The following is a 25214-nucleotide window of genomic DNA, read 5'->3' as shown; positions in this document are numbered from 1 at the left end:
AAATTGACTCAGGATAACTTCATAGTAGGGCTATTTTGGTGAGCTAAAATAGTACTTTCTGAGCCTCTTAAGTCTTTTCAAGGATTAATGCTCATGTAAATCAGTAAGCAATAATTTGTGGAGCCCCTTCCACATACATAGTATGTAGTAGGTGCTCATTACCTATTTAATTTGGGGGTTGGTTTTTAGGGCTATAAAATTAGAAGTATAGTTCTACAAGGAGCTTATACTATAATTGGAAGGGCAAAGCATCTGAACTTGAAACAAGGAACTATCATTTGTCTTATTTCCACTGACTGAGTATATCCCAACCTCTGTATTCTTTTTTGATGATTTCTTGGTGAACATAGATTCAGATGCTCTCTCTATGCTAATGACTTTTAAGATCTATATATCTAACTTTCATTTCTCTTCTGAAGTACATTCCTTCATCATTAATATCAGTTGGATGTTTCCATAAACATATCAAACTCAGCATTCCCAAAAGAGAACTCTTTATCTTTTTCCCCAAACCCACCCTCTTCTGAGCTTCCCTCGAAATTGTTGAGAGAATCCCCATTTTTCCTTTTTTTCAAGGCAAAAGTATCAACAATCCCTGTCCTTAAGGAGCTTACATTCTGAAAGAGGAAATAGCTCCTATAAGATAGAGAGGGATTTCTCGTTTTCGAACGTTACAAGTATGTTGAATGGAATCATCAAGACAATTTATAGTAAAGTAAAGTGGTGATGAGAACCATGAGAGTTGGGAAAGGATGAAGGCACTTATAAGGACTTTTTAGTTAGATGGTACCTTTGTCTTTTCTCCAATTAGAAGCAGCATTTAAGTGCAGTGGGGCCTCCTTCCCGGTCCCATGCTCGGCAAGCATCTCAGACAAAGCAGAGAATTGTCCTGTTCCTGGATGCAGAGGCCTCGCCCCTGACTTACTCCCTCACTTCCCAGGCTGGGTCCTTGCTGGACCAGCAGTTACTCGCTGCTTCTTCCCAGCTGAAATGACTTACTCAAAATTTGACCTTTGTTTCTTTAGACTTACAGTTCCTACCTGATCTGTGCTGCTTAGCTAGACAGATTTCTGATTCTGTCTTCTTCCATTCAGCACTCTTATTGCTGCCTAGGTCTTGTTGTGAAGTATCCTGGAACCCTTCCTGTAGGCCTCAACCAGGAGTCCATGAACCTGCCTAACTAGTGTGTATTTTTATGAGAATTTACTATTCTGAGGGGTCAGATGTGTGTTCTCCTGTGTGCCAGTACTTGCTTCTGTGCTCGTGATCTTAGACTTGTTACCTTGACTATGCTGTTATGGAAATGGTTTGGATAAGCTGCATTTAATTTAATTCCTTCTTGGCTTTCCCAAACTTCCAATTTCACTGACCATCCAAAAAGTTAAATGGGCCTTATCTTAAACCTTGGTACAAGAGCTGCTTTGAATGGGATTCCTCCGAATTAAGAGACTTTCTTGTACCTTTGGGAGGGAGGCATCTTCTGCCCACCCAGGCAGGTCCAACACATTCGGTCAGAGGAAGCATTCTGTGATCAGTGCACTTTGGAGTTCTACAGTGCCAAGTAGATTGAAAATACTAAGCTTTTGGACAATGGATTCAGCTTTGCCAGAAAAATGAACCTACCTAAACAGCTATATCATTGAAGTTACAGGCCTTTATTATTTATTAAATGTATGTACCTTGACTCTGGGTGATGACTGGAGCAGAACTGTAAAGAGCAGTTCTTCTAAAGGCATTTCTATTCTGGATACAGTGGGAGGACTAATAGAGCTGCAGCAGAAGAGGGATCTTAGAAACAAAGTGAGAGAACAGTGGTCTAAGCCCTTTATTTTTCCTTTAGTCAGGTAGGTCATTGTAATCTTGTCTAGGCCCCCAATGTGTCTTGTTTTAATTTCCTTTTGATGAAAGGGGTTGGGAAGAGGGGGAAGAGGAAGGAAGAGAGAATGAATATATTTACACCTATATATTCTGATCAAGATTTAGTAGCTCATTTTTTGTGGGGGTCTAAGGAAATCCTAGCGCCTTCCCCCTTGACACTGAAGAGAAAGGAAGTGCAGATACTCTCACTTTACCCCATTCCTTAATCACTAGATTTGCCAGTCCTCATATGTAGAGCCTTTAGTTCAGCCCTCAACACCAGCCTTCTTGCCCAGGGGTTCTCTCCTTTGACCATTTAAGTCACTTGACTGCCATGGAGAAAGAACTGATGTGAGCTGGGAACCTTAAAGTGTGGTGGAAATGTTACTTCTTGTTAATATTATTATTAGTGTGTTGTTGAAGGTTTGAGGCATCTGTTAATAGTAATTATAGTCTTAAACTTACATTTATATAGCATTTAAGATCTATAAAATACTTCTGTTGCTACAAATAACCTTGTGAAGTAAATGGTATCAGTATTATTATTATTCCCATTTTACAATTAAAAAGCTGAGTTCAGAGAGATATAGTCAGGCCAATAACACTAGAACCAGAATTTGTATGCAGGTCTTATGATTCCAAGTTCCTTGTTCTTTCCATTACACCATGTTGTGCCTCTTCTGTTAGGCACAGAATACCTATCATGGACCAATTGAAACCTGGAATGCCTCTGTGCTGTGATAACACTGCAAACCCTAGCTGGCCAGGTAGGCTCGTGTTTTTGCTTGATTTAACTTTGTGGTGATCTGCCAGTCAAGCATTCAAAATAACAAGGTGAACACTGTATCTCAGAGCAGGGAGGGACATTCCTAGGGACCTAGAACCCTTACCTTCCTTCTTTATTTTTTTTTTTTGGTGTTTTCCATTTTGTACAAACCTTAAAACCAGGCCTATCTGTTGCTGATGGATCTTCAGGGACAGAACAGGCCAATTTCTCACTTTTCCAGGGACTACCATTTACAGCAAAGAAAGGATGTATATTTTCCTCCTCCCATCACAGCTGGGAATTTGGGTTCATGGAAGATACTGAAGATTTATGCAAAATTCACTATTAAAAAAATTTCTCACTGTGCCTTCAGTCTTGTTGTTCAGTATACTCAAAATTTCTTTGGTATTCTGTTTTCTTCTTCAAACCCTGCCTGAGCAAGTACTTGGCTGAGTAGCCAGGCTGAGTCTTTAAGACTTCTTGGCTAAATCTGCAAGAACTTGTATCCTTTGCTATAATTCCTGCCTTACATTGGGACTATCCCCTCAAGACAGCCAAGTTGTTGTTGTTTAGTCATGTATGACTTTTTGTTTCTCCATGGATCATAGCACACCAGGCCCTTCTATCCTCCAACATCTCCCAAAGTCTGTCCAGGTTTATATATGTTGCTTCCATGACACCATCTTATCAATCTCATCCTTTGCTGACTCCTAGTCAAACATGTAGACATTTTTTACATTGGTGACTTCCTCTCTGTGTTCATCAGCATCCTTGTATCCTCTAGTGACTTCTTCTAAAGCACCCCAAACAGTGAAAGCTTCTGGGGACCATTTTTCATAAGGAATATAGGCAAAGACATGATCCCTGGAAACTTTATTTACCAGTGTTGGCCCTTTGGCAATCATAGATCTTCATGTGGTAGATCCCAGACTTCCCAAAACATTGACTTCCTTTAAAATATTACAGTTGCTTCCTGTATGTGTCAAAATCATGCCCTTTCATTGTAGTAGGATTGGTGGGGAGAAGAGAGCGCTTTTCTAGCAGTAACTGCCTTCTATTGTCAGAATCCCTATTATGGTTTCCAGTTTTTTAGCTCTACATGATTGCCTGATTCCCAAAGCTAGGGTGTTCTTCTGTGTCTCTTCCAGTGATGACATTATGTAAAATAGAATAGCAGTTCTACAAATCAGAACAGATGGGGAATCTCCTCCATATCTTTTGCATAGAGATGTAGGGTTGCTATCTAAAAAAAGTCCAGCTTTTCAACATAGGTAAGCTAAGGCTTTTAAAGAAAGGGAAGGCTATACATAATGACTTCAGTATGTAAATGGAAAGAACAACCACAAAACAATCAAAAATCAATGTTGAGAAATTACAAAGAACAAATCTGACACCAAAAAAGACATCTACTTTCTTTTCCTTTTTTTCCAGAGGGTGTGGAATATTGAATATTAATATCAGATTTTTTTCAAAGTGTTAATCAGTTTTGCTGAATTTATTTCTCCATTTTCTTTTTTAAAGAGTGACTTTGGTTATGGGAAGGAGAAAACATACATGGGAAATTAGGTGGTATAACAAAAAATATATCAATTAAAATTTTATTTTGGTATAAAACCAAGGTTGCCCTTGTTAAGAGGTGAAGTAATATAAGGACATTCTGGTGATATTGGATCCACTGGCCTTGCAGTAGAGGCTGAGTTTGCCCAATAGTTGCATGTACTCTTTCTGGGTATAGTTAAGGTCTATGGACTTGGGGCCAGAATGGCCAGCAGCTAATATAAAATAGAGCATGTTATAAACCTTTGCTCTGATTTCAGACATTAACCACTCCTGCTTCCTTGTACTTCCTTTACTTATGTTATGATTCCTTATACTCTGGGTGCCACCTTTCTAGAATTATGGCACTTAAAAATTCTGTGATACCCACAAGCCCAGTAATATGGGGCCTACTTCCCTGCATTAGCTATTATCATAGGCCCCACTCCTCCTGATCAGTTCTGACCTGTTCCCTTCCACATTTTGTTGTGATATAACTATGGGCAAGACCTCCATGAAGGCACACAAAGATTGGACAACTTGACGGATGGGAAAAATGCATAAGCAATGAGCAATGAAAGTGGTCTGTTTTAAATGAAGAGAACATCAGAGGTGGGAACAGTGGAGAGTGAGTGTTGGGGGGACAAGGTAGGTGGGATGCTGTACTGACCTGGTGGAAGGGGAATGTACTAGCTAGGGAAGAATCTTTTCCAGCTAGACTAAATTATGAAGCAGATTAAAAAAGTAATAAAATCTTTACTGCCTGTAACTATGTCTTGTGTATTCTAGGCTGCCTTTGATATTGGTTGGGAACAAATCGGATCTAGTGGAATATAGCAGTATGGAAACCATTCTTCCTATCATGAACCAGTACACAGAGATAGAGACCTGTGTGGAGGTAGGCAGGTGTGCATGCATGCATGATGCTCTTTTGGGTCTGCAAAGTCTCAGTAATACTCAGTTGTTTAGTGGCAACATAAGGATCAATGATGAAGCCATTTGGGAAGAATGAGGGACTTGCCCCTGGGTTCTGAGCTCTGTTACATCTTTCTGATTTTTGTCTTTGAATATTTACCAAATAAACTAAATGTTTTCTCCAAGGAAACTGTTAACCACATACTGAATGAGATTTAACTTGTTACTTTTTTTATTGATCATATTTATTGAAGTGTTAATATTTAAACTGTCTCTTAGTGTTCAGCAAAAAACTTGAAGAACATATCAGAGCTATTTTATTATGCACAGAAAGCTGTTCTTCACCCTACAGGACCCTTGTACTGTCCAGAAGAAAAAGAGGTACTTTTAAATTTTTCCTCTTTTTGTGGAAGTGGGAGGCAAAGTATATGTGGTAATTTTTGCTATGGGCTTTAAGAATTTTTTTCTGGAATTTAAAAATAAAAGTTCTGAAATGCTGTTAACTTCTTATTTAATAACTAAATTTTTTTTTCAGAAACTTTTCTGCTTAGATAGCTTAAAGACAAACTTTTACCTCAAATTTTTTTTTGCATAAGTATCTTTATAATAAAAATATATAGCAAATAAAATACAAGTCTTAGTTGGTGGTCTTGTTTTGATAAAACAGGATTGCCTGACTGAAAACTAATTGGCTGGTCCATTTTGAGTACAATTTGACTTGTTTATAACGTAATATAATTAGATGCTCCTTTATATTTATACTAAAAGAACAAATGATTTTTAAATACCATCTGCTTGGTAGAATTGATCATATTGCTGAAACCTATGTGCTTTTTGAAGGTCCCTTTATTACATTTAGTTATTTCCAAGATTTGAGTTTCATCCTCAAGAAGTATTAGATCCTTAGAAAAATTTGGATTCTTGATTTTTCTTGTGCAACAAGAGAAGTACAGATCTGTACACATATATTGTATTTAAGCTATACTTTAACATGTTTAACATGTATGAGACTGCCTGCCATCTAGGGGAGGCGGTTGAGGGAGGGAAGGGAAAAGTTGGAACAGAAGTGAGTGCAAGAGACAATGTTGAAAAATTACCCATCATATGTTCTGTCAATAAAAAGCTATAATAAAAAAAAAAAAAAGAAAGAAAGAAAAATTTGAATTCTTGACCATCCACTTAATGCTTGAAAGTTTTTGATTGTGGGGTACATGTAAACTAGCGATCAGGCTAGAGAGATATCACAGGGGAATTTTTCTGTTTATTTTCTTTTTCATTTAAAATGAACAATAATACTGTACCTAACTGAAGTCGTATTACGAAGAACTATTGTAGATAGTAAATATAAGCTTAAGCTTTTAGAATAAGATTTTAAGTTATAATTTGTTATCCCTCCAACTAATATTTTACTACAATATTGGTCACTTAACCCAACTTTGATCTTTTTCCCAGATTTGATTTAAAATGTATCTTTTTAACTTCTTCCAAATCCTGAACACTGAGGATTTCAGCTCTGAAATCTTCTGCAAAAGTTTGCTTTAAGCCTTCTAGTGATTCCTTACTTTTCTCTGCTTTGGGATATATGGGGTCTTCAGGAGGACAGTGTGAGGGCTTGCTGAGCCCTTTTCAGGGCTATTCATCCACTTGGCTCTCATCTCTTTGGCTGCCCTGTGCTCCAGCCTGTTGGCTAAGACAGCCAGTCTGCAAGCACCAGGACAGTGTTGAGAGTATTAACTGTTACCAGTCAGTGAGTTAGGAGGATGCCTACTCCAGGGCAGAGGGCAGATGGGAGCAATTTGTTCCAGTGGCCATGAAGGCGTGATGTCAAGGTCATCCACTGCCTCCCAGACCACTGCTGATCTGGATTTCTGTCTTGCCACTGGACCTCAGAGAGTCTGGAAGAGAGGAAGGGAGACTGATGACTTATGCAGTTCTGCCTCACTTAAATCCAATTCACACACAAGCCAAGGTAACACTCCTTTGAAATGAAGGATAACAGCGACAGGAACTTTTCTCTGTCTGATAAACCACACCAGTCTACTTCTTTGGCCTGCCCTTAGTTTGCCTTTCTAGTTTCTTTGCCAATCCTTTTTCTTTAAAAAGAAAAATTATGAAAGAAGAGACAGTACAGATAGTCCTTTTTGATTCCTTTCTCCATTAACAGTAATGTAAAATAGCTTCCTTCATCATGTATTTGCCAGCTGTTGGCTCTCTTAAAAAGTTTGCACTTTTAAATGGAAATTTTGTGAAAGAAAGCAGTCTCTAAATGTTTAATGGAGAGTTAGCTGTAACAGAATGCTTAGGTTACATCTAACGGGAGCTCCAGCACAGGCTTTATTTACTACTTCTTTACGAGAGAGGAAGCTACCGAAGAGGGTGCAGGGAGGAGTCACTAAAAAGAGAGAGTGATGGAATAAGTAAAAAAAGATCAAACCAATTTAAATTATAAACTTTTACTGGATATTTTAGACAGAAAATTAAGGTTTTTAAAAAGGAGATTATAAGTTATTTCAAGGGCAGCTAGATGGTGCAGTGGATACAGCACCAGCCCTGAAGTCAGGAGGACCTGAGTTCAAATCTGGTCTCAAGATATTTAACATTTCCTGGCTGTGTGACCCTAGGCAAGTCACTTAACTCCAATTGCCTCTGGGGGAAAAAGTTATTTCATCATCATCATCCAAAAAGCTATATTCATAATTTAAAATTCAGATGTTTGAGCATTTCTAGACAAAATATATTAATGGAACCTTTTTTTTTTTTTATCATGTTTTACATTAGAAATGTTCAGATTACTGATAATCTGATTAATTTAGGTGGTGAGTCATGGTGTCCTGAGTAAAAAAAAAAAAAAGTTGGATTTAGAATCAGGTTACACACAATTCATGTCCTATCTCTGTCATGCTGAGAACGGTCATAGGACTCCACATGCATTCTCCTAGACCTTAGCTTCTTTTTTTTCTAGGATGAGTGATTTGAACTATAAGGTCTGATTTGAACTATGAGGTCTGTTTCTTGCTTCCTCTGAATCCTATATCCAAGTCAGTATTTTTAGCATTGTTTCGTTTTTAGAAGGCTCAATTATAGTATGTTAAAAGAGGAAGCTAATATTTCTATATCACATTCAGTTAATGGGTTGAGAGGAGTCTGATGTTTTTTAACTTTTACTGAGAAATGTATGATTGTTTTTTCCATTTCTCAGTAATATCTTTTAATAGCATTTTGCTATGGGAAAGGACACCACATGCACAAAATGAAAGACTGATTTTAGTCGTAGCTATGTATCTTATAGTAGTAAGTGATATTTTAAAGAAACACCAAGAACCCTCTTGAAGACTCTGAATTTATAGACTTGGGCTATCATGTAGACGGAAAAGGAGCAAAGAAACAGACCCTCTTAGACTCATCTTCATGTCGTTTTTAAATGTGAAGATTACTTTTATAGAACCAGTATCTTCTTTTATTGCTTTTATTTGCTTCATATATTTCTGAAGCACTGCTTTAACAGATTGTGTTTTGTTAGACCCAAGTGCCCAGGCACAAAAGGAAATTGTTGTAGATTCTATCACTAGAGTCTCAGTTTTTTTTTTTTTTTTTTCCTTTTCTCATTCTAAAATCCCCTTTCCTACCTTCACTGAACTTTCTACTGAAGACCACTTTTTTTTTTTTTTTTTTTTTTTTTTTTTTAAAGAGACAGCCTTATTCAGAATCCTTCCTTGCCCCACCCTTTTATTCCAGTTACCTAGTAGGGTAGCATGATCAAAACTCTGATTTGAGTGATCCATTTACCAGCATTCTCAATCTTTATGTTTATTCTGAGGATAGCTACCTTAGCAAAGAGACTATTCATGGCATCTGATTCCTTTCTCCCACTTTGCTCATCCTATGTCCTGGGCAACTCCTTCATCATGTTCTTCCTTCCACTTTGCTCTTAAAAATGGTTCTCGAAGTTCTTTGTTACATACGTGCATTTATTTTATTCTTGGATATAAATTAGATATATATTGATAAAAGATATTTCTATAAGTGTTCATTTAAGGCTGCTGGCCCTCTGGCTTCACTGGCCTAGGGAGCTTCCTGAGTGGAAACACCTTCCAACAAAGCAGATGGCATTTTGTCCACAGCTTAGCCTAATCAAAAAGCTGCTAAAGATGTGTGGCAGAACATGAGCACAGGTCTTACTGATTCTGCCATCAGCTCCCTTTCCATCCTGTAATGACGTTAGTTCTTCCGTGTCTTTTCAATATCAAAAAATTTAGGCCTGAGAGGGATTCCTGAAGTCATCTAAGCTTCTTCTTTTTTTTTTTTTTTTTTTTTTTTTTTTACAGATGAAGAACCAGCTCCCATTTATTAGGTTTTAACTATATGCCAGGAATTGTGTCAAGTGCTGGGGAGATAAATGACTTGTCCAGGGTTAAATAGATAGTAAATATCAAAGAGACAGGATTTGTGTTCTGGGCCATTGACTTCAGGTGGTTTTCCTTTTTTTCTTCATTTTTTTTTTTTTTTTTTTTTACCCTTTTCACTGTTCCAGATTTACCCAGAAAAAATTCTAGAAATGCCATTTAAAGTTTTTATAGAATGTTACAGAATCCCAAAAAATAATCAGTTCTTATCTCAGCATAGTTAACAGTGACTGTGAAAGTAGTTCACATTTAGGCAAGGTTTTAGTAGGCTTATTTTTTCCATAGAACTTGTCATAAGAACTGATTATTACATATTATTATTAGAACTGATGATTACATAAAACTTTTTTCTTGGCTTATAGGTCTAATGGTCGGACTTTTCATAAGCCTTTTGAATAAAACTCTTAAATAACTTGTGAAAAGTTTGAAGAATTCATGCTCCCTAGAGAATCCTGATATTTTTCCTTTTATGCCCTTGAATGGTGGGTAGTTTTTTTTTTTAATAGCTTTTTATATATAAAACATATGCATGGGTAATTTTTCGACATTGACCCTTGCAAAAACTTGTATTTCAACTTTTCCCCTCCTTCCCTCCACCCCCTCCCCTAGATGACAGGTAGTCTGGGTAGTTTTCTTGAAGAATAAAGAGACTCCTCTTCCAAATATTGGCTCAAATAGGATTGATAGCATTCCGATATCTAATGGACTGTCATATGAAAGAGAACTTATATTTTTAGCAGAACTAAGAGCTTGTGTAAAAGATTCAGGAGTTCAAATCTCAGTTCAATATAAGGAAACACTTCGTAACTGAACTTGTCAGTGGTTCCATTTGGCATTATCTGTTACTTTCATGGGGTAATAAGATGGAATAATATGGAAAAAATAAGTAAATATCTGAAACGGCAGAGAAAGTACCCACATGTAAAAAAAATCAGGTGGCTAATGTGGAAATATGTTTTACATTACTACACAAGTATCAAAGGGCTTGTCTTTACAATAAAAGGGGAGGGGAGGTGGAGCAAAGAATTTGGAACTCAAAATTTAAAAATAGATTTTAAAAATTGTTTTTATATGTAATTGGGGAAAAGATAAAATACTAAATAATTTTAAAAGAAAAAGGAAAAAAAAGTCAGTTGGGAAACCTATAGCGTAAATTGAAAGATGAAAAACAGCTTTCACTTTTCTATTTTCCTTTGTAGATGAAACCAGCTTGTATAAAGGCCCTGACACGAATCTTCAAGATATCTGACCAGGACAATGATGGTACACTCAATGATGCTGAGCTCAACTTCTTTCAGGTAGAGAGAAGCCTTGTACATCTAGTTCTGGGAGGGTGGTCTTCCTGGCATTGAAGTGCACTGTTACAGGGATGTAGAGGCTTCTTTCTGCTCCATCTGCTGCCCTTAGAGGGCCTTTTTCTTAAAATTTGGGTGGAGGAGTGTCGTGACTTTGTTCACAATGCGAGGATTAAATTGGAGTGAAACAGAGGATCCTGAATGATTCTTCAGGGTCTGCACATAGAGTCACAAGAGGCCTTGGGGCCTGTTGTGGCTTGGTATCTTTGCTTCCTGATCTGGGGCGAGTGCCAAAATGATACATTTCTGGTTCCTCTGGGTCACTGGGCCACCCTAATTTTTTAGTTTGCTTGCTTGAATAGTAACCTCACTATGTTGATTTTAGATTGTTTCATAGATTAATATTGTATGGTTATTGTCTGATTTCATGCTGATTACTTTTCATTATTTTATGTTGTTTGTTAGAGAATTTGTTTTAACACTCCATTAGCTCCTCAAGCACTGGAAGATGTTAAGAATGTAGTCAGGAAAAATCTAAGTGATGGAGTGGCTGACAGTGGACTGACCCTAAAAGGTGGGTGGGTATTTTTTTCTCTGGAGGTTAATATTTGCTAAATTGAAAGAAACTAAAGATCCCTATAGCATTCCTTTTGTAAGTCTTAGACTTGGCATTGTTTATTAAAACATTTGAATTTGTTTCTGGTATTCAAAACTCCTACTGGGGAAAGTCTGTGATAGTGGGAGATCTAGGGAGTGCTATCTTGATTAAAAGGATAGGAAGTCATCAGGTTGCGAAGATTAAGCCATCAGGCCTAATCTGCTAACATCCCCAGCCTCATGCCGAAACATTGACAAAATCTCTTGTGGACTGTTACCTTTGGTGGAGGGATTTACATGTCACACCCTCTCCCAGTGTTCATATAGTGTCTCAGATAGTTGTTGATCATGGCATGTGTTCTTAGGGATGTTCAGGTCCACCTGAGAGAGACTAATGTGGTCCTGTTCAAAGAGCTTCCTTCAGAAGCAGCCTTTAAATAGAAATTATTTTTAGTGAAGATTTTCTGTCTACTAGTCATATTTACCAAGTACAGAATGTTCCCTATTTGTCAGAGCAGCATACATTAGAGAGATGCAGTAGAAATGAGGCATCTAAAAGTGAAACCCAGAATTTTCCATTATAGAAAGATGAGAAAAAAAGATGGATGAAACCGATTTTTTCCTTTCCTATCACTTTTGTGAATGTCAAAGATTCTGGAGTTTGATTTAGATTTATCCTCTTTGATGCATTTTTTGAGTCTTTTCATCTACTGTTTTCCCTTTTAGAACAGAGCATATGTATGAATTAACATTCTGAACTCCAGCCTGATCTTTATTTGAATTATAAGTAGTTTGGGAGAATATTTTTTAAAAAATAAAATTTTATTTGGTCATTGACATGGCTGTTGCATACTTAGCTCTTTGTTATCCAGCTTTCTATTTGGCTGCATGTGGCCTCATCTCTCTGTGAGTCTTAAATAATTTATTTCTCAAGGAAAGTTAGCTGTCATTTTGAGCCAGTCTTGTTTCACTAGATAGTGTGACATAGTCATTTAGTAATAATGGCATATAATAACATTTGGAAACCTTTTTACTCAGAAGATTCACATACTAATTTGCTTTATTTTAGGTTTCCTTTTTCTACATACACTTTTTATCCAGAGAGGGAGACATGAAACTACTTGGACAGTACTTCGTAGATTTGGTTACGATGATGATCTGGAGCTCACAACTGAATATTTATTTCCTTTGTACGTATCTCTAGATTCCTACTTTAATTCATTCTTCAATGACTTTTTAAAAACTTTCTTTAAGCATAATTGTCAACTGTTTTCTTCAGAGCCCATTATGAAATTGTTTAATTTTCTATCTGATAACAAATTCTGCATCTGATCAGAAATACCTTGCTTAAATTTCTTATTCTTAATGGATTGCCAAGGCTAAAATAGTAACAAAAATATCCTTAAAGATATATAAATGTTCATAAAAGGAAGGGGGTGGGCAAGAAGGTAAGACTGGGATGGGAATAAGAGTAAGGGAATGGAAATCACCTAGGGAGAAAAAGAGACAATAGGTGCATAATTTAAGTACTATATTGATGTTCTGAAGAAACTTTTTTTGTCCTTGAGAAAATAAAAGAACTAGAGAATGAATTTTCTATAGAGAATTTAAAGAAAGACATTAAGTGAGAATCACACAGAACAAGGTATAATGGATTTTTTTATCTATACCAATAGAGGAAGTCCCCATATTAGTGAGGTCACAGATTTCTCTAATAATTTCTCTAGGGAAATTTTTGGGAGGGAGAGAGGGCCATGTTATATGTAGAACATTAGTTTCCCTATTCAGTATAGTTATTGAGATTATACTTGTTTGTTCAGATATGGCTACCTGATTAGTAGGATTCTTTTTAATATAGTGAACTAATTTGACTTAGGTAAGATTAGAAATGTGTTAAGTGTTCTTTGCCTGTGTAACTTCCTAAGTTATATATAACATACTGGTATGACTCTTAGCCACTAAGTCTCCTTACTTTCCAAAAGAAGATATGACTTTTCCCTCTTCTTTCCAGGTTAAGGCTCCAGAAAGGAATCCAGACTATTTCCCTTTCAGACTAGAGCTCTAGAAACATAAGAAGGTAGATCACAATGATCAGGGACAGCCTCTCCTTGTGACAATTATTCTAGTGAGGATTGTCAGACATTTCACATGGAGACTCCCACCATCTACAAGGGGAAAAACACACTGAGGCAGATGAGGCCCACCCAACATTTATCCTTAATATTTCATAACATTGGACATGTATTACAGAGATGCACACTATTATTATAACAAAACCCATTGGAAAATCATTTTAAAAATCCTTCTGTAACATCATTTGGCAACTTGTTCATTTATATCTTTGTTTCTATGTAACTGTCTTCTATAATGTAGATTTTCCTGATGTCATGTTTTTGCAGAACCAATTAGTGACATAAGGTAGGATATGCCTATGTGTCTAATTGTTATAAGATTCTTAAATTTTAAAAACAAATTTTATTGATATATTTTGTTTCTGTGTAAGAAACACTTCCCAATAAGTCTACTCTCCTGCCTTATATATACAAAATATATTCCTGAAAAACAGTTAACAGTTGCTATCCAAAAAGTGGAGATATATCATTTAATTTTGACAGTATGATTCCAACATTACTTATATTTGACAAATATTAGTGCCTCTTAATGTTGACTTATAGTTGTATTTTGTATCATTTTTTTCCTCTTGACTTTTGCCTTTTTCACTCTGTTATCAGTGCATATAAGCCTTCCAATATTCTCTAAATTCTTCATACTCATCATTCCTTATGTCTCAGTAATATTTCGTTACATTTGTATATCATCATTTGGTTAGCCATTTCTCAGATGTTGGGTACATATTTTGTTTATAAATAATGCATTGTTAGCAAAGTTCTTTAATCTAGTAACTTATAATTAAATAATATTAGCTATAGATCAATAACTATTTTCTAGTGTATACAAGGTCACTACCCTTAAGGCTGATATAATACATATTAAATGTTTAAGGTAATGTAGATATATCTACTGTGTACATTCTTATTGAAAAGATCAGATATTTAAAAAGCTTCTGTGATAAAAATTGACTCCGTGCTGATCACCTACCACACAGGAAGCTTCCTTAGCCATTCTATCCATTTGTTAACTTTTTTATATTAGCCCCTAGGCTGATAAAGTGGTAAGACCCTTTTCTTTTTACTTCTTCAATAAACTCCCCTTCAAGCAAGGTCCTTTTCATTAAAGCACATATGCATGCAATCATTTGAAAAGACAAGAATTGTGTGTAGAAAATTGTATGTAGAAAGGAAATAAAAATGTGAATGGGAGAAAATTGACATTTTTATTTTTACAAGCTTCCAATAAAATTTAGGATTTTCTTTAATTATTTAAAAATATGATTCTGCAAAAGGGCCTAGAGTCTTTGCTAGACTGCCAAAGAGGATCCAATGACACAAGAAACATTAAGAAATAGATTATTACAAGCAGGCACTCGTTACAAAATTTTACAGAGATTAACATAATAATCAGACATGTCTCATTTCCAGATATTAGATCTGGGCTTCTCTGTTTTTCTTTGTGTGACTTTCTCCAAAAGAGCTTCCTCTTCCCTAGATGCATTGTTCATATTTCTATCCCCCACAGTTTTTCTGGGAATAAGTGACCCTATCCCACAGAGGTGATGGATTTTATATCCATAGATGTTTTGTACCAGCATTAGTATACCTCCTATACATCTTGTGACTTTGTGTTCCTTAGAAACTAGAGAGGTGTGTTAAGTGCACAGTATTTTAGAGAGGGGTCTTTCATCCTAATGAGCTTGCAGGATTCTTTATTATTTTGAATCTAGGATTTCATTAAAATGGATACTCCTCTCACCAATGCAGATCTTCATGGTTTCATCTTGTGTGATTCTCATTCCTATCTTTCTATAAATTCTCTTATACATATAAATTCTAATTTACATATAAAAATGTTTACATGCCACTTTTTCCTTTACTTATGAATATCATTATCATTGGATCCTCAGGATGTTCCTTACCAGAAAGAGAACTCACTTTGAGAACTACACTTGCTTAAAAAAACAAACCAAAAAAAAAAAAACCTTAACTATAGATATTTTGCATAAGATTACTTCAAATATTTTTATATTCATTTTTTGGTTACAATTTACATCTAGATAACCAGTTTTTATTTTATTTTTTCTTTTTGGTCTGTAGACTAAAAATACCTCCTGACTGCACCACTGAATTAAATCATCATGCATATTTATTTCTCCAAAGCATTTTTGACAAGCATGATTTGGTAAGCTTTTAACTCTGATTTTGATATTTTATGGTAAATATAAATAGATGATTGGCTTACATTGATTTTTTTTAACTATGTTGGGTAAATTCACAAGACAAGAAACTGATTAAACTCTCCAAATTAACAAACATTATCTTATTTGATCTTCACAACAGTTAAAATAATTTTCTGCTCTTTATTATTTTCTAAAGTTTTATAAAGGCACAAAATATTTTTACAGCTTAGAGTTATATTAGAAAATAGCTAATAGATTTTTTCACAGAAGTTTTTCTCAAATATGTGGAAAATTTAGATTCATTAATTTGACTATATATAAGTAGGAAACTTGGAGATTAACTTCTTGGAGAATCACTACCTTTATTTTTATTTATTTTCAGGATAGAGACTGTGCTTTGTCACCTGATGAGCTTAAAGATTTATTCAAAGTCTTCCCTTACATGCCTTGGGGGCCCGATGTAAACAATACAGTTTGCACAAATGAAAGAGGATGGATCACCTATCAGGGATTTCTTTCCCAGTGGACGTGAGTATAAAATTCACTTGATTATAGAATGACTTGTAGTTTTAAGTGATGTTTTTATGAGAATTAATATCATTGAAAGTTTTGTAATTATTCTGAAGTTACAAGACCATCTCACTGGTGATATATAAAATTCTCCATCTTGCTAATGTTTTCTTTCCGTAAGTGTTTTGTATTGTCTGCTGTGCCCATCACAGCTGCTGCTTTGATTTACATTTCTGTTCTGAAAGGTGTGAGAGTCTCAGATTTTTTTTTTATGCTGTGGAACTAGAAAGAGCAAAGAGAGAACATGAGGACAATTTGTTTTCTACATGAAGATGAATCTTTAGGCATAACACAGGGAATCTCTCAAACTTGGGACTGACAGCTGTCTTATTTGCATGATTTTAATGAACATTTAAAATATTACTTAAAATGTTTTCATCATAAATACACTTAAAATCTAGATTGAAGATACATCTGGTCAGAACTAATATTTTTGCTCAAAATGGAGACAATGTGTGTAAGCTTCCTTTGCACATTTTTATGGTGGTTGTGTTGAGTCTGGCTAGGATAAGGGTAAGGGCGAGGTTTGTTCACTGATTAAGTTTCTTGCAGGGGTCGCACAGCTAGAGCTTTATTCACCTGTCCCCCCAACTGCTTCAAGCTTTCTGAGGGTCACTGGGACAGTGGGACCACTAGGTGGCGCAGAGAGTTTAGTTCTGGGCTAAGCTGGCTCCCAGGTCCAAATCGATGATCTAAGGATAATTTAATCAGATCAGTTAAACCTAATCAGCTCTAGAGGATAATTCAGTCTACCTGTGAGTGTTTTATTAAGTGCTTACTATGTGCCAGGTATTGTGCTGGCCTTTGGGGAGAAAGAAACCAAAATGAAATAGTCCCAACCTTCGACCCTTGAGGGAGATGAGAGGTCATTTCAAGAGTAAGCACTAGCCCCTGGGGGAAGAAGGAAGATATCCCCTGGAGGAGGTGACATTGGAGCTAAACAGGAGAAGTCTGAGATTCTGAGAGAGCCAGGGGCCTCAAGGCAGTTGGGAGCAAGCACACGGCCTTGTTTCACTCCATTGGTGACTGGGAGCTTGAGGGCATTGCCGTTGTCAGGATTCTGGGCAAGCCTGCCATCGTGAAATATATGGATGAACTTCTTTGGGCAATACTGATAGTATCAGAGGCCAAAACTAAAGTGGAGGGAGTGTTTGGCATATGATTTGTGTTTGCAGATGAATGCGCACTTAGTGCAGCCTCCAAGACTGAGATGCAGCAAAAGATGGATCAATTCTTGCTACTGATGCTCATTTTGACCTAACAATTAACATCAAGAAAACACAGGTGCTCCATCAGCCAGCACCACACCATCCATATGTGGAACCATCAGTTATAGTAAATGGTGAAGTTTGTCTCTTACCTTGGCAGTGTACTTTACATGGATGTCCACATTGATGATGAGATTGACACATGTATTGTCAGAGCTAACTCAATGTTTGGAGGTTCTGAGTGAAAGTGTGGGAGAAGAGAGGAATTAGACTGATTACCAAATTGAAGGTCTACAGAGCTGTTGTGGTGACCTCATTGTTGTATGCCCAGGAAACCTGAACAGTCTACAAGCCACACTAGGAAACTGAATTGCTTCCATTTGAATTGTCTTAGAAAGATTCTGAAGATCATCTGACAGGATAAGGTAGTGGACATTGAGGTCCTTTCTTAAATGAAACTGCCACGCATTCCAACTCTACTGCAGAGAGTACAACTCCATCGAACTGACCACATTATTTGAATACCATATATACACTTGCCCAAAAAACTATTTTATGGAGATCTCTCATAGGACAAGAGCTCACAAGGTGATGCAGAAAAAGCGATACAAGGATACTCTCAAGGTCATTCTTAAGAACTTTAGAATTTAGAGACCCTGGCACAGGACCACCCAGTATGGCTTGCCCTCATCAGAGAAGATGCCATGTTCTATGAACAAAGCAGAATTGAATTAGCCCAAAAGAAATGTGAGATGGGCAAAATTTGAGAATGTGCTCCAAATGTTCATATGGATTATTTGTGTCTGACTTGTGGCAAAGCATTCCACGCTTGTATTAGTTTGATCAGTCAGTCGGACACACTGTGTCACAATACATAGTGATGTCATTTTGGTCCTCTTCTAGAACAAAGGACATCAACGAATAAACTAAGCTGTGTAGTAGCTTTGGATCTCCAGTTAAACTGGTTTGGAAACCAGTTTAACATGGTATAGTTGTGATTTGAGGGCAGAATTTCTCATATGTTGGCAATAAGGAAAGAAATATTAGATGATAACAGTTGCAATAATTATTGTCATATATTTAACACTGAGTTTACAGACATTATCTTATTTGATCTTCACAACATCTTTCTGAGACAGGGAATGTGAGATTTATCACCCATTTACAGATGAAGCAACTAAGCCTCATAAAGGTTGGTTGACTTGCCCAGAGTCTCTGAGGTGGGGTTTGAATCCAGATTTCTTCTCACTCTGTGTGTTCTTTCCCTTATTGAAAATAACTACGTGCCCTATTTTTACTTTGGTAGGCTTGCTATTGTCCCTGAGATGCTCAGAGCCCTCTGATCTTGGGTTCTCTAATGTTCTATGTCTCTCTGTTCTATTCTGCATGGAAATTTCTGCAGGCTTGTTTTGGGGCATTTGGTAAACTTGTGTATTGATACATTCTTGATATCAGGTTTTTTTTTTTTTTGTTGTTGTTGTTTTTTTACTGTCAGCAACCCTCTGTTTATAAAACAGAATTTTCACAGTTTTCATCAGTTTACTCATCTATGGCATGAGAGGGAGAATGGGCTCATTGGCTTTTGGGGTCACTTCATTTTCTGAGTCTATGATTCTCTACCACAACCTATGAGAAATCGGCTAGTTTTTCCTTATTTTACATATGAGAAAGAGATTAGATAGGTAAAGGGCCAGGGAAAAACCCTGTTTTCAGAAAGCCTGTTTCTGATTGGTTGTGTGATCCTGGACAAGTCACCTGGTTTGTTGCCCTGAGCAATAGGAGCTGCTCTTCATTGGCATAGGGAACTTTCTCTCAAGGAGTGGCTTACATTAGTGAGATCACAGGGCTGTACCAAAAGGAACAATAAATAAACTGAGGCATAGTTTAAGACATTTGTCTAAAATTACACAAGTAATATATAAGTCATGCACCCACACCCAGGTCTTCTGATTCTTAAATCCCGAGCTCCTTCTTCTCTACGCCATTCAATGGTTTTTCAGTTGTGCCTGACTCTTTTGGGTTTTCTTGACAAATGTACTGGCATGGTTTCCCTTTTTTTTTCTCTAGTAATTTAGGAAAAAAAATTAAGTCATATGCCCAGGCTCACATTATTAGTAAGAACCTGAAGCCAGATTTGAACTTGGGAAAGTGCTCAGCAGTCTTTTCCCTGCATCATAGAGATGCATCAGGGTAGATAGATGCTGGCTTGGAGTGGGGAGGGCCTATGTGCAGATCCCAGCTCAGGCGCTTGCCAGTTGTCTGACCTGCCAATTCTTTTCACTCCTGAGCTCCTCAGCTTCTTTGCCTGCAAATTGGGGCTGTAGGCTAGAAAGGTTGAGTGGCTGTAAGATCTTTTCCAGGTACAAGTCTTAAGGACTCCAATCCCTGTGCCTGACTTAGCCTATTTGTTCTGGTCAGGGATTATCTTATTTTCAGCAAAAATTCACTGGACAGCTCTTTACTATCTATCAGACTAGAAGGAAAAGGTTACTTGGCTTAATGTATTGGTTCTTAACTTAGGGTTAAAATGATCTCTTCAGTGTCACTCACCTTTTATTGAAATTTAGCATTTCCTTCAATTATGAATGTAGGCAGCAAGCCATTCTTCTGAGTTTGGGGCTTCATCATACTGGAAAGGGGCCATGACCTAGAAAAAAGGTGTCCCTTGGGTTGATGGTGAGAGAGTTGGCTTTTAAGCTAGGAAAACCTGGGTTCAGATCTTCCTTCTGGTATATCCATGATCCTAGAAAAGTCATTCATCCTCATGTGGCAAAGGAATTTCCTTATCTAGGAGTTAGGTGATAACACCATAAAACTGCAACCATAGCTTATATGTACTGTGGTTCTATATAGCTGGAAAAAAAAATGATGCAGAATAGCTTGGTATAATATCAGACTTGAGTATCCCTGAGACATAGAGGGTGTGTGATGTGCCTCAAATCAGATCCTATCCAGGAGTTGCTGGAGCTGGGATCTCTGAGGTGCCAGGGTCTCTTGGCTCCTACCAATGCTATCAACATTGAGATAGTTCTAGGAAGAGCTTTAGCAGAAAGAGGAAGCAGGTGACCCTTCTGTGTCTAGAGGGGATCATTCCATTCTTGAGCAGTTATAACTCTGTGAATGCCGATTTTCTTTAGAAGCTATTCACTATTTCTCTAATATTTCCCTTCATCAGGCTTACAACCTATTTAGATGTACAACGATGCCTGGAGTATTTGGGCTATCTAGGCTACTCAATATTGACTGAACAGGAGTCTCAAGCTTCTGCCATCACAGGTGATTATATGGATTTTTAAAAATTATGTCTAATTTATAAATATCAAAGAATTAAAATAAATTGGACTTCATTGTTCTTCCCCTAAATTAGCTCTAAGATGTCTTTATAATCCAGAGAGCAGAAGAGAATTAAAGTTATTTTCTCTAGTTCATATTCTGGTCAGTGGGGTTTGCTTATTCTGTAACTTATAAGATATTTGTTATAGGATCTCTACCTTGAGAGCAAATATCACTTCAGGCAGATGAGTGACCACATAACTTCCTGTTTTACTGAGGGCAAAATAGAGGCTGAAATTAAATGGTCATTCATGTGTTTGTTTGTTTTTTTATTTAGTAACAAGAGATAAAAAGATAGATCTTCAAAAGAAGCAAACTCAAAGAAATGTGTTTAGGTGTAATGTTATTGGGATGAAAGGTTGTGGGAAGAGTGGAGTTCTTCAGGCTCTGCTTGGAAGAAACTTAATGGTGAGTTTTCAGCTTTCAGAAATTAACAAAATAATGTATGTTTAAGTTTTTATGGATTCTTCTCAAACTATTATATTTGGTAGATGAGGATTTAATACAACTCAGTGACATGTATGGCAAGAACAGAGTACAGTAGAAAACAGAAGTAGTCCTGCTAGATTGGACTATTTGAAAAACACTGAACCAAGTTTTGTTTCTGCCCTAATTGTTCCCAACATTTGAATTTCTGGTTTCTTATCCCAGGTCCCACATGTGGTGAGCAGCTGGGACTGTGCCCACCGCCTTTGAGTCTTTCTTCTAAATGTTTTATAATGAAAGGATCCTGAGACTGTGGCCTTTCAACCAGAAGGTGGCTCTGGAATTGGCATTGATTTTCAACTATTGCTTTATTTTTGTAGAACAATTTGAGCTGCAGCATATGCAGAAAACCAGAGATATTAAGTTCCCTTATATGCTGATAATTAAGCAATGTAATACCAATATAATTTTCATATTTGCTAAGTGGCAAATAATGCAGAAAAGAGAAGTGATTTTATTTAAGAAACTACTTTACTGGAAGTTAATGGCATGATTTCATATTGTAAATAATAAAAGATTTCTGTTCTACTTTCAGAGACAAAAGCATATTCGTGATGACCATAAATCTTATTATGCAATTAATACTGTTTATGTATATGGACAAGAGAAATACTTGTTGGTAAGAAATTTTGTGTCATTTAACCTGTGAAGACTTAAATTTATTTCCCTTTGTGCAGTTCTGGGCACACAATGGAAGTAAATTGTTGGTTAATTATGCAATTATTAATTATGACTAAGGGGACTACACGTGAGTCTTCATGGGGAAGAGTACACCCCATGTTCACCAGGAAAGAGTACAGTGGCAGCAAGGGGGAAGTAATACTTCAGTCACACTGAGATACTGAGTGTACAGAGGCAGAAGATCTAGGAATGAGGGTTGAGTGCTATAGGGAGGCAGGAAGCATGAACAAGAAAATGAGGGAGAGAGGCACAGATAATTATTAATATAACTGTGGTCCGGAGTTAGGGTCCTTGGGGAGCACATATCAGCAACAGATGTAGTAGTGCAGGGAACAGGAGTTTTTATAGAGTTTTGGTAACAGGGAGGGAACTAACCACATCATCTCAAAGTTATTAGCCACATCTTAGGGTTGGTTCATTAGCACAATATTTGCTGATGTTCTGTTGGTCTTACCATGTGTCTGGAACACTAGGCAGACCTCCTAGTCTGAACCAAGGGGCCTGGCTGACCTCCCCTCGTTCAGCACATAGTCTTAGGCTGTGGCCTTAATTAATCTATGGGACAGTTTCCAGTGGCTCCTTTGCTGTTATAATTTATAAATTATTGTATATAATTTATATCTCCTTCAACTATGGGACACTATAAGGGACTGCCAGATATCTCTTTGCCCTTTTACTTTTTGCTCAGGTTACTTTATATTAACTACTTAGGATACTACCTAAAAGTGGCAGAAGTGGTCGGGGGTCCGGAACAAGAGTCACTTGTCCTCCCTTCATTGATTAAGGGGCTAAATCAATGCTTGTCGGTCCTTTGAGTGGGGTACTTGTGATGTAATACATGACTTTTTTGGACTTGAGCAGGTCACTGATTCCTCAGTGCTTCTATAATCACCTGTTCCTAGGAGCTATTGCTCCTTCAAATTTCCACTGGAAGGGAATTTCCGTCCTGAGAGTTCCCTACAGCGAATCACATGTCCAGATTAAACAAATAAGCAAATTCCTTTGCTCCAGTGAAAGTCATTATTTCATCATGCAGAGAACAAGAAATGATAAGTATAATCTTCAAGGCCTTATCTAGAATCCCATTAGAGAGTTTAATTAAATTTGTGTAAGATTAGTTGGAGGGAAAAAAGAAAAAGGACCCCAAAGGGCCATCTACGTGTGTAAGGATCTGCTGTCCACAATTGAACTGCTTGTAATCTGCCAATAAAATGGGGATTTATGGTTCTTGGTTTTTTGTTTTTTTTTTATTCCTCTTTATCCTGTGTTCCTCTCTCATCAGCACAGAGAGTGTTTAGATTGTCCCAGAATTGGTGAGCTTTTTCCAAATTGGGTGAGTCATACGTTCATATGTCCTCACCAAGAGCGTGGCTGATAATGCCAGTGCCTGTGAGTGGTTCCAGCAACTTGGGGACCTAACACGAAGGAAGAGGAGAGGCGAGAAAATGCTCTAAGTAACGGCTCAGTCTCTGATACAGCTCAGTTGGGCTCCTCCTCTTCCCAACCCATGATTCCTTATCTACCTGTGCAGTGGAAAGGAAAGGAGCTCCTTCATAGCTGTTGTTCCTCATGGTGACCTACTCAGCTATACTGTGCAGGATGGACGCTTACCTGACTTCCAGGGAAATGGTGGAAATGACTGTCTAGTCCCTGAATCTTTCTCAGAACAAAGCCCAAAGAGCAGATTATTACTGTCATTATTTACAGTTCTCTCTCTGTCTTCCTTTTCCACTCTCTCTCCCCCCCTTTCCCTCTCCTTTCCCCTCTCTTTCTCCCTCTTCTTCCCTCCCTCTCCCTCTCTTTCCCTTTCTCTAAAACTTTCTCCCTCCCTTCCTTCTTCCCTCTCTTTCTCTGTCTCCCCCTCTCCCTCCCTCCTTTACACACACACACACACACACACACACACACACACACACACCTATCTACCTTTCTGATTCTTAGTTGCTATTTAATGTAGAAGCATAACTTTTAATTTAGTGAACCATTTTCTGTTTCCTGGTGTTTACACTGATCATTATCTTTCCTTTCAAGTTGCATGATATCTCTGAATCTGAATTTTTAACTGAGGCGGAGATCATATGTGATGCTGTGTGCCTGGTGTATGATGTCAGTAATCCAAAGTCCTTTGAATATTGTGCCAGGATTTTTAAGGTTTGTAACTGTTGTGTTCTGTTATCAAAGTCATGCCTATATGGAATTTAACAAAATGTTAGCGAGCCTAAAGCATCACTGTGGATTGCTTTAATTTCTTAGATTAAAGAAACTCTGTTCAGATCCTATTTGTTTGAGAATGACCTGAACAGCACGAGTTATTGAGTCCTGCTTCTTCCTGTTAATGCTTTTGAATGTAAGGGTGCCTTCCCAACTTAGAACTGAAACAGTCACCCTTCATAGACTGCTCTTGAGTTTTCATGTAACTATGATTTTGAGGGATTTTTCCTTTTTTTCTTTGTATAGCAACATTTTATGGACAGTAGAATACCCTGCTTAATTGTAGCTGCAAAGTCAGACCTACATGAAATTCGACAAGAATATAGCATTTCACCCAGTGACTTCTGCAGGAAACACAAAATGCCTCCACCACAAGCCTTCACTTGCAATACTGCTGATGCACCGAGTAAGGATATCTTTGTTAAGTTGACAACAATGGCCATGTATCCGTAAGTACTTGCTGTCTCTTATTTGCAGGCTGCATGGGTCACAGGGGCACTGCATGCCATGGTCAGCCATGAGGGTGGAATGCTGCCACATCGAAGTGATTTAGCAACAAAAAGAGATCTTTCAGTGAGAAAGTGCAAATCAAAGAGAATACTATTTTATTTGGAAGGTATTTTATTTATCAAAGATTGAATATTTCACTCAAAAGTAGCCCTTGTTTTAAAAAGAAAGCCTATTGCAATATATAAGGTTGGCTTTTAAAAAATTGTGCCATTAAGACATCACCACACAAATCAAAGAGAATTTGTTTCTTTGGTTTTTAATCAGTATGTAGGAATTGGCATTTTTTATATGTCCTTTCTTTCTATGAATTTCTTTCCTGCTGGTGATTAATTGTAATTTGAACTGGATAAATGCTCTCCATTCTTGGCTATGAGCCACAGTTGCATGTACATTTATGATACACTGATACGTATATGTATATATACATATGCATAGAACTGGTTACACATTAAGTTTTCTAATGCATGATTCTGAAAAGTGTTCTGCTGGTACTATATTTATGGAAATACATTCTATCTTGCAGCAAAATCTTGTATTTTGGGCAGTGTGTTT

General features: G+C 37.1%; 1 protein-coding gene across 4 annotated transcripts in view; it reads left to right on the top strand.

Moving 5' to 3' along the window:
* RHOT1 (ras homolog family member T1) overlaps positions 1-25214 on the top strand; it is a 65524-nt gene that overhangs the window by 25796 nt on the left and 14514 nt on the right. For all 4 annotated transcript variants that reach the window (XM_031967625.1, XM_031967624.1, XM_031967626.1 and 1 more), the window contains exons 7-18: positions 4949-5057; positions 5354-5455; positions 10677-10775; positions 11238-11346; positions 12439-12559; positions 15581-15665; positions 16046-16191; positions 20617-20717; positions 21052-21182; positions 21796-21879; positions 23973-24092; positions 24399-24601. In XM_031967625.1, coding sequence (XP_031823485.1) covers positions 4949-5057; positions 5354-5455; positions 10677-10775; positions 11238-11346; positions 12439-12559; positions 15581-15665; positions 16046-16191; positions 20617-20717; positions 21052-21182; positions 21796-21879; positions 23973-24092; positions 24399-24601 — 1410 coding nt within the window. The remainder of the gene's footprint in view (positions 1-4948; positions 5058-5353; positions 5456-10676; positions 10776-11237; positions 11347-12438; positions 12560-15580; positions 15666-16045; positions 16192-20616; positions 20718-21051; positions 21183-21795; positions 21880-23972; positions 24093-24398; positions 24602-25214) is intronic.

Source organism: Sarcophilus harrisii, chromosome 4 (assembly GCF_902635505.1).
Source record: "Sarcophilus harrisii chromosome 4, mSarHar1.11, whole genome shotgun sequence".
NCBI lineage: Eukaryota > Metazoa > Chordata > Mammalia > Dasyuromorphia > Dasyuridae > Sarcophilus > Sarcophilus harrisii.
Note: the sequence above shows the minus strand (reverse complement) of the source record. Positions and strands in the feature narration are given on the sequence as shown.